The sequence below is a fragment of the Anarhichas minor genome, unplaced genomic scaffold (genome assembly GCF_050575085.1).
Source record: "Anarhichas minor isolate MPS153535 unplaced genomic scaffold, ASM5057508v1 ptg000021l, whole genome shotgun sequence".
Classification (NCBI taxonomy): domain Eukaryota; kingdom Metazoa; phylum Chordata; class Actinopteri; order Perciformes; family Anarhichadidae; genus Anarhichas; species Anarhichas minor.
The window spans coordinates 11,296,253-11,314,859 of NW_027466467.1; the positions used below are offsets into that span (position 1 = coordinate 11,296,253).

Sequence of the window (18,607 nt, forward strand, 5' to 3'; positions counted from 1 at the left end):
ATTACTTGTGAAAACAGGGTGAACCACAACTGATTTTTCTTGCCATCACTACCTCAATTGCCCTGTACATGTCCCAACAGCAGCAGAGAATTCTTGAGAAGGAGGCATGCAGAGACAAATCACCAAACTTCAGTCAGATCCTACTGGAAAAAAAGGAGGACTAGTTTTCTCGGGGCACATGAACCTCATAATGCACAGAACTACAGATCAGGAAATCAGATAAAAGACAATTTCTTTCCCCTCACGTCTGACTCTGTGTGTTTATGGTTGAAGATTTTTTTTCTATTTGTAGTTAAGACTCCAACTCGTGAATTCTCAATGTACCCAAAGACATTCTGCCCTTACATTATGAACCTGTTCACAAAACAAAAGCATCTTATAGCCTGCGTATAAATGCAGCTCATCAGCGTCAGTCTCCTCGGTGGAAAAGTTGTTGTTGAATATTACAAATCTGCAAAGTGCATGAATGAAAATACCTAATTCCGATGCACTGACAGAATCATTGAACCACGGCAACTCTCTAGGTCAGAGATAGCTTAAAAGGTCCCCCTGCTTTTTCTGATGAAACTGTTTAATGCATCATTAATGATGACCAATTCCCTTTGAGATTCTCACACACTCTCTCACACACACACTCTCTCTCTCTCTCTCTCTCTCACACACACACACACACACACACACACACACACACACACACACACACACGGATACTGTCTGAGGTTGTGACATCCAGACAACCGCCATCTTTTTGTTGGTTATAAGGAACACAAAGTGATAACGGCTCAAAACATGAGGATCATCATTTTCCTTGATTGTAAATCAACTTTTCACTTGGTGTGCTGACACGCTTATAATTTGTGGCTATAAATAAAACTAACTTGACTGTTTGATAAATTCATTCAGACTTCTTGGCAGTCATCTGTACAGTAAGTTAGAGAGAACTCGGGGTCATGTGCCGATGATGCAGAATGGCTCTTGTGTGTACCGGTGTAATAAGGATCAACTAAAACAAGACCAAGGTATATAAATATGATTTGTGAGAATGTGTAAACTTGAGTGTGTGAGTCACGCAATGCCACTCTTCTGTGAAGCCCAGGTTCAGCAGCAGATATGTGGGTAGAAGTTAACGTGGCTCTAAACTACAATAAATAAATTAGAAGAAATAACAACACAACTACAGGGCATTTAAGATATTTTGAAAAAAAAAAAAAAGTTTATTAATTTAACAAGCATACAAAACAACAAATCATTTTTTTTTCAAACTACCAATGCAGTTTCAGTGCAATTCCAAAATATACATATTTTTCAGCAGGGCATGTTAATCAAAGTTATTCACGTCAGAAACAGCCATTTAAATATTTTTTTTTTGATTATCATGACAATTGTCCTAGCCAGAGGAAGCTCGCATATGATACCTTCTTGAGGTAAAACTGTACACATCCAAACAAAGCACTACATCACAAATGAAATATTAAATACCTGAACAAAAACATAAGTACTGTAGCACAATACAAACCAATGCATTTGTAAACAAAGCTTGTAAACAAAAAGGAAGTATGTGGTTATTGGTATTTGGTTCGTGGATTTAATAAATACCTAGCTAATAAACTGTATCCTAACGGTTTACCATATTAACAGTATTTGGTGTGCAAGTGTAGCAGACTGTCAGTTACAACTTAAAGGTGAATGACGGGAAAGATTTCCTCCTCTATGTGTATTTTCCCTACAACTGAAGGCTACAGCATAAATAAACACAGAGGCCAATTCAAGTAAAAAAAATACCTACTTCTTTAGGTAAGAAGTGACATTCTATGTTTGCTGACAATGCAGGCAACTCTCACTTACTCACAGAAGGACCGTGACTTTAAGTCAGGGTCGTAGCATCAGCAGGGCACAGCAGTGAAACAAGAAAGAGGAGCAGGAGGATGGCGCTGCCAAAACAGGACTGACTTTGAGTTGAGCCCCCTGTGACTGGAGGACGTTGAGGCCTGTGTCTGACACGACACAGACTGAGGAGAAGGCCTGGTCAGTTGGTGATGACCAACTACCACGCAGCATCAACCTCGAGTCCACAGCTCAACAAAGAGTCATTGTCAGCAATCACAGCATCAGTAAGGCCAAGAGAATATTGAGGGTTGAGAGTTTTATGGTCAGCTCCACTGGCTTAAACTCAACGTTACAACAAAATTACTTAAAATTGTGAAATGCTATTCAATAAGCTGGCCTCAAATGACACAACTATCGTTTTTTTAGAAGGTTAGCCAAGTGTGCAAGTTCAATATCAATCAATACATTGGATATGTTTCATGATTCTTTGGAGTTGTCTTTTCTCTAGCTGCTACAGTTATGCTGCTACATGAAACTGAACACGAACAAAAACAGAGCATGGACGCGGGAATCCGTTTGGAACTCGTGTGTTCATAATTTTGCTTAATGATCCCCATTGAAAGTTATTACGGTTTGCAAAGGTGCACCTTTGTTAGCTTTCCATCACCACCATCATCAAACTGGGAACGTATTACTTGAGCTGAGCTCTTACCAAAAAACTAAACTTTAAAATGTAGCTGCTCTGGGCCTTTGTGGAAGCACACCCTATGCATAAGTTAGTATGTTAGTATCAGATACTGCTACGGTCATATTCATCTGGGGGTTAAGCACATAACTGCTGCTGTCACGTGTGTAACACTGTATTATCATGTTAAAATGTATCACTGATAGAACGTCAGATCGTAAGGTAACCTAAATCAAATATGCCCTTAAAAAGCAAGGAGTTTATATATATTATATATATATATCATTCAATCATTGTGCTATTTCTCCAATACACGGGATTCAAAAAGCACTCAAACTATCAGTCCAGCCCTGTCTCCTAAAGATGATGTCCCCCATACAACGAAACTGCATGCGAGTAACGTTGTGGATTAAGTTTGCTTTTGAAGTTTCACAAATATGTCTCAACTGAGAGTAAGTACTTTAGATGCCTAAACATAACCAAGAAGTACTTTTGTTGCCTAAACCCCAAAGAATTGTAGCATTTTTTGTTTTAATTTTGTTTGTTAATCACACGTTTGAAACGGTTTAAAACTGCAACTGGAGGAAAACAGGTTTCCCTTGAAATGTCATCGAGAGTGCAGTTTAGTTGCATGGGAACGTACATTTGTGCGAGACCAGCTTGTTCAGTCAGCCCTCAGCCACACAGAGAAAATATAAGCCTTGAAGACGCAACTCTTATGGGAGTTTTTGCTTATTACAGCATATTCTATGTACACATCATCACTGCCATTAAGAAGAAGGCAGGCAAAGTGTGGTGATCTTATCATGAAAATTTGGACTGAACGTAAACGGTGTGAAAAAGCACAGCATCCGTTGATAAGTTCCATTGACATCTCACACCACGGCTCCAACTTCTCACGAGGCCGGTCAGAACCATGAGCTCAGTGAAGACTCCGTGATGAGACGTAGACTACACTAGATTAAGTGGTCTAGTCGTTTGGTATTTTCCGCCTACGTCGGCCACGTTTCATAGTAACCCATGCAAATTTACTAAGAAAAGAATAAGAGAGTAAAGAATACGTGTGCGTCTGTGCTTTTTAACAGTGAAAAGTGATGAGGAAAGGCATGGTCACGGGTTCAAGTGTAATTCAACACTAATTTACACAGAGCCTACAACCTTTGCTGCACTTTTCTCTGTAGGTGCTAACTTTGGAGCATGTTGCGTTTCTTGCCACACTCCAATCAGTGATGTCACAGCAGGTGTTCTCCATCAGCTGTCAAAGGCAAAACACCTGCTGTGACGTCACTGATTGGGGGTGTGGCCAGATGTGCGCCGTGGTTTCAGTTTTCAACCCATACAGAGCAGCGCAGCAGAACTTTTCTGCCCTATATGATTCAGTATTAAATTGCCCTTTGAAGTGTCTTTTCTCTGAAGCATGGTTTGTACACTCTTCTAGCTCCACCTCAAATGTTGGCTTTCCAGGGTCTCTAACATTGTCCCCTTGCGGCGCCTACCTAATACACTCCTCCTCTAACGGGCTTTCTGATTCTTCATTCTCACTGTCATCCAGTTCGGGAAGATCTCCCCACAGGAGCAGATTCAGACCTGTACACACATTGGAGGGTGACCGCTCATGAAAACACATTCAACAGGGCAAAACTGCAAAGAATTCCAATGTGATCGAGGGGAGTTCCTCCTGACCTGTCGCATCCAGTCTGTTGAGAGTAGATACAGCGTCGCTGTTGAACATCCAGAAATGGCCATTGTTACAGGAGAGCAGGCAGGGTTTACAGGGGGCCACGACATGATAACCCACAACATTACCGCTGGGAGAGTGAGGGAGAGAGAATAAAGAAGAAACGTGTGTCAGCACTTTACCGGAGGCACTTTTGAAAAGTGCTGATCCACTAGCGGGTACCTATTATCTAACAGATGTTTGTTTTTGCCCTGTGTACAACAACAACAAAAGGCCTGGGAATACAAAAGAGGTTCCATAAAGCCTGACTGTAGCACCAAACGCTCCTTTAAATGCAGAATGGCAAAATGTCCTGTTTACTAAAGGTGTATAGAGCTTAAACAATTAATTTACAGTTGTTTCACAGACAATTAATGGGCAACTATTAATTCATTATTTGAGACACTTAATTCATTATTTGAGACACTTTTCAAGTAGAAACACCAACAATTCACTGGTTTCGTCTTCTTAAATATGAGAATTTGCAGCTTTTCTCAGTTTTATATTACTGTAAATTGAATATATTTGGATTATTATGGACATTTTTCACTGTTGCCCTTCTATTTATTTGATGATTCCCTTCCTGATTAAACAGTTGGTCTATTAAACGTCAATGAAAACACTCGGCTGCAGCTCTACATGTGTATGTTATGAAAAAACATGGGAAAGACCTGCTTGTTTGCTGTGTTAACTGTGCATTTTTTATCACCATCTCACATTAGCAGATGGTCTTCCTAAAGCAAACCCTGCAGGCTATAGAGGAACTTTACATACCACTTGAGACAAGCGATGTCTCTCAGTTTGCATTTGCAGCTTTCAGTAGAGTAGCAGCTGGCCACAAAGTCAACAGTTCTTGGGGGAGGGTGCATGTAATGAGAAACAAACAAAGCCATAAAAGGTTAAAACCCACATTCATTTCACATTTTCATGCAACAAACCCTGTTAATCATAGTGTGTGTGTGTGTGTGTGTGTGTGTCCCTATTCCCACCAAATGATCAGTTAGAAGTCAGTTAGCTGCGGTTTGTTTCCAGAACATCTTACCCTGGCAACAACAGCAGACATAAACAAAGGCTAGCAGCATTGCTAGCTAGATTAGCACTTACCTGTTGGGAGGTATATCAGTCGAGAAGAGCTCAATCTCCGTGTCTGCGAGAAGCACGGCTTTCATGCCTCTCGTGCAGAGCAGACTTTCACAAAACATGCAGTTCACCTGGGTCACACACTTGTTTTTGAAATTAGCGTTCGATGTAGACATTGTTGTCCTGCTAAGATGGACGTGTTCTCTCGCTCGTTCTGTTCCCAAACAGCAAATAGAGCAGAAAAAAAATAATCAAGAATCACGGACTGATGATGCTCACTGCGCGTTCAATTCGGGATGATGAACCTCGATTTTGCCGTTAACTTCGCAAGCGTTTACGTTAACACTAACGTCCGTGTGCAAACGTTAGCCTTTCCTAACGACAAAACGGAAGGCTGACACTAACGTCAGCTTATAGAACAAACGCACGGAAAGTGTCTATTTCCGCGAAATGATTTTCATAAAAAAGAAAGTCGTTAATGAATTATTGATAGATACACGATATCTAGCCTGTTCACACGACTGCCTCAGCATCCATTCGGATGTGGTTAACAGCTAACTCAAACACTGTCAGCTTTGTTTACAACTTCCTGGTATTTAACGGTACTTCCTGAAACTATCTTTAAAAGACTGTATATCTGACTCTGATTGGATACTCTCCATGGTAACCAACGCCATTGGACACCTTCGTGACAAAGTCGGATTTTAATTGGTTATAAATGATCGTTGAAAAGCCCAGGTTCAAAAATCCTGAAGAGCTATTCGTGTGCTTGCATGTCACTCAAATTCTGTTCGACCAATCCTCACGTAAGGCGGGGCTTGACGTTTAGTTGGTGCTAAAAAGTGAATGCGTAGATAGATGGGTCGTCTGTAAAATGGACAGCAACTTAAATTACACTATTTCTGTTAAACGTTGTTGTTGCGGAGTACAAAACAATGCAAATGCATTTCCTTTATGTCTAACAATGTCATCGGTGGGCATAGATAGACAAGGTTATAGAATTGCTTGGGTTTTGGCCAATTTTGGGGCTAACCGGAGCTAGCTAGCTAACTCAAGGATAATTTGCGGTTTCCTTTACAAAATACTCGTTATGCAGTCACACACATTCATCATAAAGACATATGTAAGGCACATTGTCTCCTGTCAGCGGGCGTAACGTTATTGAAAGGATATATGAAGTGACAATTAAACCCACGTTTGCTCACTTTATGCATCCTCCAATTGTAACTGATCGTCATAGAAATATTGCTCTATAACTTATCAGTTCACCTGGTTGAACAAGACACACACGTGTGGGACTTTTGACATGCAGCTGGGGGCTTATCTGCAACAAATGTCTTGTCTGCAACAAATGAATCCAAAATGAATACCATCCATGTGTGCACCCATGCCTGTCCTGCGCACTGGGGCTGACCAGTGGAGACCAGCCTGCCCCTCCATGTGCACTCGGTGTTCCTCCTCTCTCTCACGTCAGGAGGGGGGTAGAGGAGAGCGGCTTAGTTTAGACAGGCGGGAGGGCAGCTGGCACAGAGCACAATACCCGCACAGCGCAAATATATAGATATATATATATATAGAGAGAGAAACTTCTGGAAGTGCGGACTGACATGCCATCGCTGTTCATTTTTTTTTTCCAAAAAGGGGATGCATCTCCTTTCACTTGAAGTTGTTTGCACCATAACCGGTTTTGAGGAGGCGGTGAGGCGGATGGGAACACACAGCAGCAGCAGCAGCAGCGCCAAACTCACAATGCGCCCGGAGTGAACAGAGGCAGGGAGACAATACAGATCCGCGCCTACACTGGGGAGCTGCAAACTCGCATCTGGGCTCTTTTTTCCCCCTTTTCAAAAGCTGGTTCCGGTGTGGCATCCATCAAGTCTACGGCTGATTATTTTTTCTTTCTTTTTTTTTTTTTGTTTTGCATCGATTGTGACAAAATTGACTTCGCTGCGAGGGCAAAGCGGTTTGATCTCCAAACTCAGCCATGACGTCTCCGGCGAAATTCCGAAAGGACAAGGAGATAGTGGCCGAATATGAAACTCAAGTTAAAGGTAAAACTTTTTTTTTTATAAAGCTTCTCATGTGTTAAGATACAGCACAGGCGAACGCACTGTACCGTTAAATCTGCGCTTTCTTACTATGTAGCGGGGTTTTCGGTGAATTGGTCGACTGCATGGCTTTTCTGTACCCTCTGCTATCAGGCGTACGGGGGTACGCTTTCCTTTGCATTTCATCATCGCCATTTATAAAGGTTCGTTGCCAATATGCGGACGTTGACGATCCATTATCATCAACATTTGCAACCCGAACATCATGATCAGCGTGTCCTTAACGCGTGCTCGCCTCTAACGCAGCGCACATTTGGCCAACAAAGACGGGAAAAGAAAACTCGCTCAGAAATCAGTGTTTTTTTTTTTTTTTGTCCAGATGTGCTCTCTATATATGGTCTCGAAAGAAAAGCGTATGTGAAGGTGGTGTGTGTGTGTGTGTGTGTGTTGAGTGTAGACGACCCAGAGGGCTCAGGGTTTCGACATGGAACAAGGCAGGGCGTTTTCTCTCCCTCGCTGTCTCCTGCGTGTGCGCTGCCGTCCGTGCATGCTGCAAGTGTGTGCGTGTGTGTGCATGGCTTTAAAGCAGATTGCCATTAATTAATCCATTTGTGCTTTAAATCACATATCATTGGTGTCGCCCACGATCTTGGACATGGGAGAGCAGATTGTAGTGGTTAGAAAGGGGCGTTCAGATGTTTACTGGCTGATTGGTATATGTGTGTGTGTGTGTGTGTGTGTGGGGATGTTTCTGTCGCCAGGCAGGCGCGCTGTATTCAGCTGGACAACGTCAGTCAGAGCTCCAGTGATTGCTTACCAGATCTAGTTTAGGTCAGTGGGGTATAGGCTGGGGAGGAGAAAGGTGGCAGGAAAAGGGGGGGGTGTGGAAGAGAGGACAGGATATTGCTCTCCTCATGGACAGCATGTTTCCACTGCACACACTTCTTATGTCCTTTTTTAAGAATGCCTGTCTTTTCCCAGCTACATCTACAACGTTATCACCGTTGGCCACCTGCAACTTTGTAGGATAGAGCAGCAAGTCGGTGACAAACGGTCGAGTTGTGGAGCGTGTTGTCGCTTGGAAAACTTGAATTTCTGGTGCTGACGTATACAGACGGATGACACATTAAAGGAAACAAACAACATCAGTGGTCGTAGTAAAGTGGGGAGACAACAGAAGCCGCCGAAATGGCAAAAACGTTTCTGGAACTCTAAAAAATGAGCTGAGATCTGATGGCTGCGAATGCCGCGCCATATGATTGAGGTCAATTTCATATCAAAGCTTTCAGTGATCCCGTTCTGCTCTGTGTGGAGGCATCTGAGTTTAGTACGTTTCACCAATTCATTTCTCACTCGTCTACACAAAATCTGGTCCAGGGTTTGATTTGGTCGCATATTCTAACGGGTAGTCTTGTCAGTTAAATGAATGGAGGGATGACTCCAGAGTAACTCGACTCAGCTCATTGTTTACCCCCTCTTATTAGCCACTTCCTCTTGTTTACCTGCCTATCTGCAGACCCCTTTAGCTGTCACCACAGTGACTTTAGCGCTGTTGTCTCAGCGTCCCGGTAGACCGCCGTTCATGCTTGCCAGCCTGTGTGAAGGCCCTCTGTCCGTGCTGCATTGTGGGGGCTGTCTGCCGTGTTTGTCAGCTTGTGGACTTACTGTTTGTCCATCGACCCTCCGCATCGATTCCTCCCGTCAGTTACTTCACAGCTCCCTAGCCAACAGCGGCGTTGAGCTATCTCACTCTGTCCACACGTTTTCCCACATACCGTCTTCCTTATCTGGCAGGAGCAGATGAAAGGATAAACCTGTGCATCCTCATTACTGTTTGGTTTTGTGGGCTTTTTTCCCATCTGTAGAGGCGTCTCCAGGTGCCGTGTGTCTGCTGTGACATTCCCAGCAGTCTGCCTTCTCTGGGAGACACAGACAGTCTGTCATTACCCTGCACGCGGCTGTGAGATGTTCTCTAATGGAGGGTATCAAGCAGCAATACATAAAGCACATGCACGTCACTTCTCAGTCCCTGTATTTGCAAAACACGCGTAACGTCTCATTTATATTTATGCATGCTATTGCAGTCCAGCTGTAGCTGGAGAATCAAACCTGTACGGCTATAGGCAACATGAATAATAGTCTCTTCACCCTGCAGCCACCAACTGCAGCATCATGGGGGAAATAAATGTAAATCCTCCCATGGCTTACGTTCGTACGTCTGCAGGAGAGGAAGATGCACGATGCACGATTCTAACATTCACGCAGGGCTCGACGAAATAACTCAAGCACTCGATGAATGCATTGGTCCTGATTATGTTAAACACCCTCCCCTCCCCTGCCCGTGACGATTAAGGCGGTTATGTTTTTTGGTTTGTTTGTTTGTTTTTCAGCAGAGATACGGGGGGGGGGGAATACTGTCCTGATGTTCATGACCCTTGGTGGAAGAACCCATTAAAGTTTCAAGCCGGATATACAAATTATTCTTCACATTTGTTGACATTGCGAGACAGGGCATGGCCTTGGCGGAGGTCCGGGCTAAAAAAAAAAAATTGCAGAGTTGTTGTGAGGCGATTACCTAAAGTAGCTACGGGGATGTCATGGACGCTGTCATCTCACCTGTTGACATGTGAGCTGAAGAATATTGCTTTTGTAAATGCGCACACACACACACACACACACACACACACGCACACACACACACACACACACGCATATGCGCATCAATGCTTAAATAACACCATCCTTTTCTCAAGCTGTGTTATTCTCACAAAGGCAGAGTGCTGATGCTCTAATATGGGATTCTGGCTGATGCAAGGAATGTTCCTACTGCTCAGGAAGAGGGTGTGTGTGAGAGAGTGTATGAGAGAGAGAGAGAGAGAGAGAGAGAGAGACTGACAGAGAAAAAGAGAGAGTAAATGAAAGGGGGGACGAAAAAGGGAAAGATAGCGAGAGTAAGTGAGTGAGACGCATTTAAAGAGCGATAGGAATGTTCTAACAGTAAACAGTTATAGAAAGCCTAAATGGAGTTACGGAATGAGCTGAGCACCTTCCACTCGTAGGTCACGGAGCATTTATTTGGAATTGAATCAAGAAAGCTACGTTTGCTTTTTTGTCACTATCGCAGGCTTCATCACATTTATCCAGTCAACGCACATCTACCAGCTATCGCCACCGACAGTCGGCAAGCTCGCCTGGATGTTTAGATGGAAAGCTTTCATTCCGGCAATGTGAAACATTGTGCAGGAAAATTAGGGAGTGCTGAGTCTTTGAAAACATTTGACAGATGTTTCATTTTTCAAGCACATTTTGGCTCAGCGCTTCAGCATCTGTCAGAGTTTCACACATCTGGGAGTGTTAGTAAGTGGCTGTCTCTGCAAATAATTACCACTGCTGCCACTGATGACATTTTCTGTGTTTTCCTTTTTTGATAAATACAGAGAGGTATGTACCGCCAGCTAATCTGATGAAGTGCTGAATAATAGTGTTGGTCTTCTTCAGACTAAATACTCACACACAAAGAGGCATGCGCGGGCGGTGTCTCCATACAGATGTAGACTGATCATTTTCAAGAGTAATAATCTCTTTCAAGCTCTGCTGCAGATCTGACGTTGATGTGTTTTTCCCCCAAAGAGGGATGAGTGCCACTGGCCATAAACTGAAACGGTGTGTCTGCCTACGTGTACATTACTGCGCTGCCTGTTTACAAGGCAGCCTGAGACGTGTGATTTAAGATAAATGGCTGCTTTCACTGGCATACAATAGGAAAGGTGATGACACAGCAGGAGGCAGGAGGCAAGCAGGATTGTGTGTGTGTGTGTGTCTGTGTGTTTGTGTGAGGCTCTGTGGCCGGGCTGGATATTTCTGTTTGTGTGTTCGTTCTGGTTGATTGATGTATATTTGATCAGGAGGAGCAGGGCTACTGCCGAGGGGTCCTCTGACACAAATTGCAGGGAGGTTCTGCTTCTCAGTTATTACCTATGAAGTAGTAAGAGGCAGAAGGAATGGAGACGTGACAGAACAGAGGGCATTGTTATTGTAACATTGACGCCTTCACCTCAGCAAACATCACACATGGGTGGAAGGATGTGAGAAGACATCTGTAAGCTAATCAATTAGTGGTCCTTTTACGGCTTTGTGTGTGTGTGTGTTCTTCTTAGTAACCCCTAGTCCATTAGGACCGGACTGTATTGAGTGAGTCCAGTGGTGCACCACTAGTCAATCCCACAACTGGACGGTTGTGGGATTGACTTGTGTGTGGATGTCTGTCAGAGGAGGGGAACAAAGGGAAAAGGGAGGGGGGGGGGGTGCAGAATTTAAAATGCTAACGGAGCTTAAAATAATCAGCCAGGAAGGATGTTTGTGTGGAACTGAGGTTCAGGAGTCAGGCTCAAACACACACACGGATCACACTGTGTGTGTGTGTGTGTGTGTGTGTGTGTGTGTGTGTGTGTGTGTGTGTGTGTGTGTGTGTGTGTGTGTGTGTGTGTGTGTGTGTGTGTGTGTGTGTGTGTGTGTGTGTGTGTGTGTGTGTGTGTGTGTGTGTGTGTGTGTGTGTGTGTGTGTGTGTGTGTGTGTGTGTGTGTGTGTGTGTGTGTGTGTGGGGCTTCCTGTTTGGGCCCACGGCTTTGTGTCCGGGCAAAGGAATCAACTGCCTATCACACACACACACTCAATGCTACTGTGCTCGGTGTGTGATGATTTTTTAGCCCTGCAGTCGGCACACTCTCTATTCCACTGTAGAGAGGAACTGAGAAATAAAGCTTGTTTTAATTTTTTTTGAGAGTGAAAATACTCTATTCCCTTCGATGAGACACAATAGAACAATGTGTTCCATACCAGGTGTCCCACCGTTGTTTCTGTTTCTGTGCGTGTGTGTGTGCGCACCGTTAGCGGTTGCCTTGTGCTGTGTCAGCACCACACACTCATTGATTTTCTGTTCCCTTCTACCTTTCTGCTCCCTCATTCTTCAGTATTCGATATGACAATTTACTACACAGGGCTGCTGCGAGAAAACACACAGCGTTAAATTTACCAACACCCCGAGTGCTGAGTTCAGTGCACTCGTACACATAAACAGAGCGCTGCTTACAAGCCAGTGAGTGCGTGATTGAGATGTCTAACTGGTCCCTGCCTACAGCCCGACATTCTGGATACAGGCGATAGCTGAGAGATAGAAGAGGAATGTCTGCTATCACCACGATATGCAGATGAACCTGTACAGGTGTGCCACAACCCCCGGTGTATCAGATCTAAGATGTCAGTTACCGAGAGAGATGAGGGAATAGATTGAGAAGGCTGGAGAATGAATGAAAAAATAGGCAGCCGGTGAAGCCGAGTGGCTAAGGTCAGAGTTCAGCCGCTGTTCATTGGTGCCAGATGTTCCAGATGCTCTGATTGGGCAACAGATGCTTTTTCTGACCTGGTTGGCTAATCCTGACACTCTGGCTGCTACCCCTTTTACTAGGCCTTCAGCACTGAGGCATGCTGGGATTGGTTGAAATCTCCCCTCCCTCTTTTCAGGTGTTCCTGCTGTGATGGAGAAGGTGGGTGTGGGTGTGTGGGTGCACCCATGTGAACCCAGTTTGTATGTCTAGTCAATAAGTTACCTTGTGCACATTTAGAAACTCACTGAATCTGATGTCCGATGTATTAATGCAAAACAGACACACACACACACACACACAGCCTGGCAGTTTTTCTTGTTACCTAGCTGTTTTTTTTTTTTGCATAAAGTCAACTGTAGCATTTCACTCAGTTGGTTTCTGTGACACGATGAAGTGGAGCACATGTGTGTGTGTGTGTATTGGGACGGTTAATACGGATAAAAACTGTTATTATGTGTCATTATATTTTGTGATATAGTGCATTCTCTAAAAAAAATAATCAATTGAGAAGCCTTTCTATTGATACAATAACCAGATCTCTGGATTATTCAATGAATTGATCACTGTGGCCTGAATCAATGTACTTCATCACAATGGTACAACGATGTTAAACTCTTTTAAATTGAATATATATATTTATATATATATATATATATATATAACCAGAGATATTAAAGGAATACTTGTCTTGGTAACAATTTTCTATTTTCCTAGGGTTACCACTAATGGTACATGTCATGATCTTATAAGTTGTTGATTTGGTCGACAAAATGTCAGAGAATTCAGAAAGATTCCCAGAGCTCCAGTTTACACATTTAAAATGTAAAAGCTGGAACCAGCAAATTTAATCATTTATCAGAATTGCTGCCAATTAAATTTCTAATTGTTTCAGCTCTAAAGTATATATATCGTCACATTGCCCAAGCCTATGTGTGAATGTGTGTGTGTGTGTGTGTGACCTGAACCCATAGTTGATATCGGGGCCTTGACCCCTGTTAGGGTGCCTCCTTCAAATTTCACTTTCTTTATCTGACACACACACACACACACACGGCAACAGCAGAGCAACCGGTGAGAGTGTGTAAAAATGTAAAAAGCAGAGCAGCACTCTGGCCTTCCCCCTCACACACACACACACACACACACACACACACACACTGACCGTCAATCCCAAACTCCCTCTCCCTCTTTTTCAATCTTTTTCTTTCTGTCAGCCTACATCCAGTGAACAATCAGACCATTGTGGAAAGAACTGCTGGTCTTCAACTCAAACTCTCTCTGTTTTTCTCACTCCTCCTTTCTCTCCCCCTCTCTCCTTTTCTGTCTCACTCTTTTCCTCTCCCATGATGTCCGTCAGTCGTGATGAAAGGTGACACGCACATTTTCGACACGCCTCCCATGGCAGTTTAAACCAATAATCATCACTTTATGATTTCAGCATATGTGACACAAAACACACACACACACACACTGTGCCGCTACACCGGACGCTGACTCACAACCAGCTGAGAGGGAGAGAGAGGGAGGATGTTTGTGTGTGTCTGTGTGTTGGTGAGAACATGTTAAAGAACAGAGGGATTTATATAAAGCCGGAGACAAAGCTCACTCATATCCTCTGTAAAACAATCGATATAGGAGAACAGACAACCAGCTGTAAATAAATAGGAGGGAGGCAGAAAGAAGGGAAGGAGAGAAAACACAACCGTAGAAAAGGTCGGATAATGCTCCCGGGGGACGCCAGAGGAAACAGGTTGTGTTTGAACAGCCCTCATACGTGGTCAGAGAGCAGGAGACGAAAAAGCAAGGAGTCTGACCAAGGAGGGAAAAGGGAGGAAAGGGGACAGAGAGAGGAAAGGGGGGGGGGGGGGGTCTGGGAAATGTGCAACATAAGGCCTGAATGGGAGAGCATTTCTGAGAGGTTTAAAGAACGAAATTAAGCCCTGCTGCTACTTCTTACGACCGTATGATCCATCTGCTCACTTCAATATGAGTGTGAGTACAGTATGCACTTGTATGAGCCCTCCCCACCTCCATCTCTCTCTCTCTCTCTCCCCCTCCCTCCTCCATCAGCAGCTTCTCTCTGCATGTAGGCAGAGTTGGTTGCTAGGGTTACTGAATTGCCCCCATTTTTCTTGGTTTGTGAGGAGCAGAGGGAAAATGAGAACGAATAATATAGATTTGTGTCCCCTGTAGGGTCTGGCTAATCAGGTTGCACACACTCTCTCTCTCACACACACACACACACTTCGATTCCATTTTGAATCGTGGTCTTTTTAGTTTTTCTCGTTTAGCCGTCTTGCTTTTGCACTCCTGCTCTCCTCGTTTGCTCTCCTCTGCTTCCTTTATTCCTTCTTTTCACCGCTTTCTTTTTTTTCCATGGTGTCACTGCTGTTTCCTCATCTCCCTCCGGCTTTGGGGCTGTGTGTGTGTGTGTGTGTGTGTGTGTGTGTGTGTGTGTGTGTGTGTGTGTGTGTGTGTGTGTGTGTGTGTGTGTGTGTGTGTGTGTGTGTGTGTGTGTGTGTGTGTGTGTGTGTGTGTGTGTGTGTGTGTGTGTGTGTGTGTGTGTGTGTGTGTGTGTGTGAGATGAAGGGAAGCCGGTTAGATTAAAGGAAAGTCTGAATTGTTGTATCTTGAAAATAATTTGGCCTGTCACCGATGTTTTAAGCTTGATATTGATGAAAAGCCCCGAGGTCACGTTCTGAACTTGCATCGACATCAAACACTGTAAGATGCCAAGAGGATGGGTGGTTAGTGCTGGGAGAATTTCAGCAGTTTGTGTGTGTTGGAACTGGGCAATCACTGCATGCTGGCACAGTGGCACTCACCATTCAGGTTCACACCTCTGCTAATGCCGTTTTAATGAAGCCATTCATCACTTCTTCTCAGCTGAATCTGCATCACTTACACACACACACACACACACAAGCAGCCTCTCTCTCTCCCTCTCTCTACTCTTTTCTTCTATGAATGTGAGTGAGGAGGACACGGTGTTCTTCCCCCTGGTTGCCATGTAGATGCACCAGTTCTATTTTAGTTGTTCCCAGCATCGAAGCTGCTCTGGTTGAGATTTCCCCAATTTTCACCCAGTGTTTGTTGCCGCACATACGCAGGCTTAGAGGCTTGTTTAAAGTGCTAAGTCCTAGCTTTACTTTAAACCCACTTTTGCATGTGGGAGTATTGTAGTATTCTTTCCCACAGTCATCTCACACACACACACACACACAGACACACACACACACACTCGTGTGTGGGTAGGAAGCTAGATGGCTGAATAGGAGCATCACCTGCTCTCTGATGTTGAAAACAGTGAGATTCAGCCCTTCAAAGCTGCTGCTTCAGGCCCCCTCTCTTCTCACTCAAACCAGATGCACTACTTCCACACACACCTCACTCAAACAGCGTGCCGGCTGTGCGGTCGGTGTGTGTGTTTGTGTGCGTGTGTGCTGCTAACATGTTGACCTCAGCTGGGGGTTACATTGAGGTCACTGTTAACCAGTTAGGTAGCAGCAGGAAGTGGATGTAGAGATCAGACTTCCTCCTGTCGCCTTCCTTTTTCACTCACCCGCGTGGGACGACTCGTGATCGGTGTGTGCACACTCGCGCAGTTCAAAAACAAGGCTAAATGTCACACATGCCACCTGACACAGTGACATGAGTTGAACCTGCACGAGTGGTCGACCTGAACAGGTTTCAGATGTGTGCGGTACCCTATCGTTTGTGAATCTGAGAGTGATGCTAATTTAAGTTCTTTTGACATTTAAACAACGTGTTCTCTTAACGGAGCGAGAGGGAGAGACCGACAGAAAAACCAGCGGCCGTGTGAGAGTTTATGGACGGAACTGAAGCTGAAACGCATCTTTATTGGGTTCTATTTAAATATACTGTAGGTAATCAGTGATGTGTGTAAGGAACCACATTTGCAGATAAGAGTTACTGCGAGCGGTGACAACTAGAAGTTCCATATGAATGTGGTCGGACATGAATTAATTGCAGGTTCAGAGGAAGTGCATCATGTGCACACTCATCCCCAGGCTCATATCAGTACATGTTGGGTGGTGTGGTTGTGTGAGTCTGATTGCTTGCCTTCCTGAATGCATTCATGTATCTGTGTGTGCGTTGGACTGACACGTCTCAGCGCCGGCGTTTGCCCCGGCGTGGATGAACCCACCCCGAAAACGTGGTTTACCTGCTGCACACGTTGTGCTTGAGCTGTTTAGAGACTCGCACATACCTCGGGCCTGATATGTATCTCGCTGGTTCTCAGGCTCCTGTTGGCGCGCTCTTTCTCTTGTTCTGCCTCTCACCGAGCGTGGCCAGGAGGCAACCGTGTGTGTGTGAGAAACATGCTGATATGTGCTCTTCACTCACGCATGTTTAAGCATGTCCTGAGGCGTCGCAATATGTCGAAAAGTCTCTGAACCTGTCGTGTACAAACCCGAAAGAGGGAGAGTTTGGATCTCTGTTGTGCTACTGCGTGATGCGTTTTACCCACCCGCCCCATGATGTGCTTTCACTGGAAAAGTTGAACACTGAAAAGAAACACTGAAATGCCTGTGGAGAGATTGTTGTATTTTAATGTATGAACATGCACAGTTTGTTAAAAAGGATGAGGGAGATGTTTACGAAACATTTTTTTCCACGGTTCATTGCACTTTTAATTCATCACTATATGGCAATGCTATGGTAAAGTGGTCCGGTCGATGCAGTGCTGCTTTTTCTTCCGGTGGTGTTTGAATCAGGTTGGATTGAAGGAGCCGGCGTCGTAGAAGATATCGAGATCCAATCACAGTCGGACAATGAGCCCGCTGCAGTCAGCACATCCGCTGATTGCAATGTGTCCCATTTTTGAGAGGTGCTGCAATTGTAAAAAATAATTGGCTCTGTGAGACAATACCAGTACAATACAGTTGGATGGTGTTGGTGAAAAATCCCACGAAACAACATTGAGTCCTAAAATGGTCTTAGTCAAAGTATTTTAATTGAGCAAGACTTGCAGAGCACTTAATGAATCACAATACTGCTGCTCTCCATCATCACTGACAACACATTGCAGCAATGTGTGCTGAGACGAATGATAAATAACTGGACCACAAACGCTTATATTTAGGGCTGGGCCATCAAATAACACAATGTTTTTGACCTAATACCTCTATATCAATATTGCAGCGATCTTGTTGAGTTGACCATTGGTGCTTTTACCAAAATATTTACACAATGCCATTTTTTGGATAGCTAATCATCAGCAATGTGGATATAATGACTAAAGTCAAATAATAGAACAGTCTGGTATGTTCAGAAGATGACATCACGTTACTGTAATGCAGGAAAAGACAATACGACAATATCTACAATCTGAGATGTGACCCAGTCTCTTATCAAGGTATCGATTGTAATATCAATGTATTGCCCAGCCCGACTAATATCTTCACACATGCAGAATATTGAGTTAATTGGGTGTATAGGAATAAACTTCCAGTGCAACATGCATTGTTAAGGCTGCATATAGTAACTGCAATTGTGCGATCTATATTCTTTCAACAGCTGCAGAAGCAGTGACACTGTCGTACATTGTTACTTTCATCAAAGGAGCATCAGGTAGGAAACGCCCGTGCCTACCAGGCCCTCTGGTGTTGCTCTACTCACCGCAGCGCAGTGTACAGACCATGTGCTGGCCTGCGCTGTGGGATACCCCTCTCAGATTACCGCCACAGCCTCTCCCCTCACCCTCCCTCTGCTGCCCCCCCCCCCCCCCCCCCTCCCCCTTCACATTCCGACTCAGTCCATGTGCTTCAAACATAGTGGAAACGGGAACGTCCCTCTCCATACATGCACACACACATGCTCATTCCTGCTGTGCAGTGGCCCA

General features: G+C 44.3%; 2 protein-coding genes across 2 annotated transcripts in view; one reads left to right on the forward strand and one right to left on the reverse strand.

Annotated features, from left to right (window-relative positions):
- Positions 1–2,486: 2,486 nt before the first annotated feature.
- On the reverse strand, positions 2,487–5,895 carry LOC142954771 (protein FAM72A). The gene is made up of 4 exons (XM_076095991.1): positions 5,334–5,895; positions 5,004–5,081; positions 4,196–4,320; positions 2,487–4,099 (listed from the first exon to the last, which is right to left on the reverse strand). The coding sequence occupies exons 1-4, from the start codon at positions 5,483–5,485 to the stop codon at positions 4,005–4,007; spliced, it is 450 nt and encodes a 149-aa protein (XP_075952106.1). The 5' UTR covers positions 5,486–5,895; the 3' UTR covers positions 2,487–4,004.
- Positions 5,896–6,173: 278 nt separating this feature from the next.
- srgap2 (SLIT-ROBO Rho GTPase activating protein 2) overlaps positions 6,174–18,607 on the forward strand; it is a 51,333-nt gene continuing 38,899 nt past the window's right edge. The window contains exon 1 of the mRNA XM_076095652.1: positions 6,174–7,360. Within this exon, the coding sequence (XP_075951767.1) occupies positions 7,294–7,360 (67 nt within the window). The 5' untranslated portion in view covers positions 6,174–7,293. The remainder of the gene's footprint in view (positions 7,361–18,607) is intronic.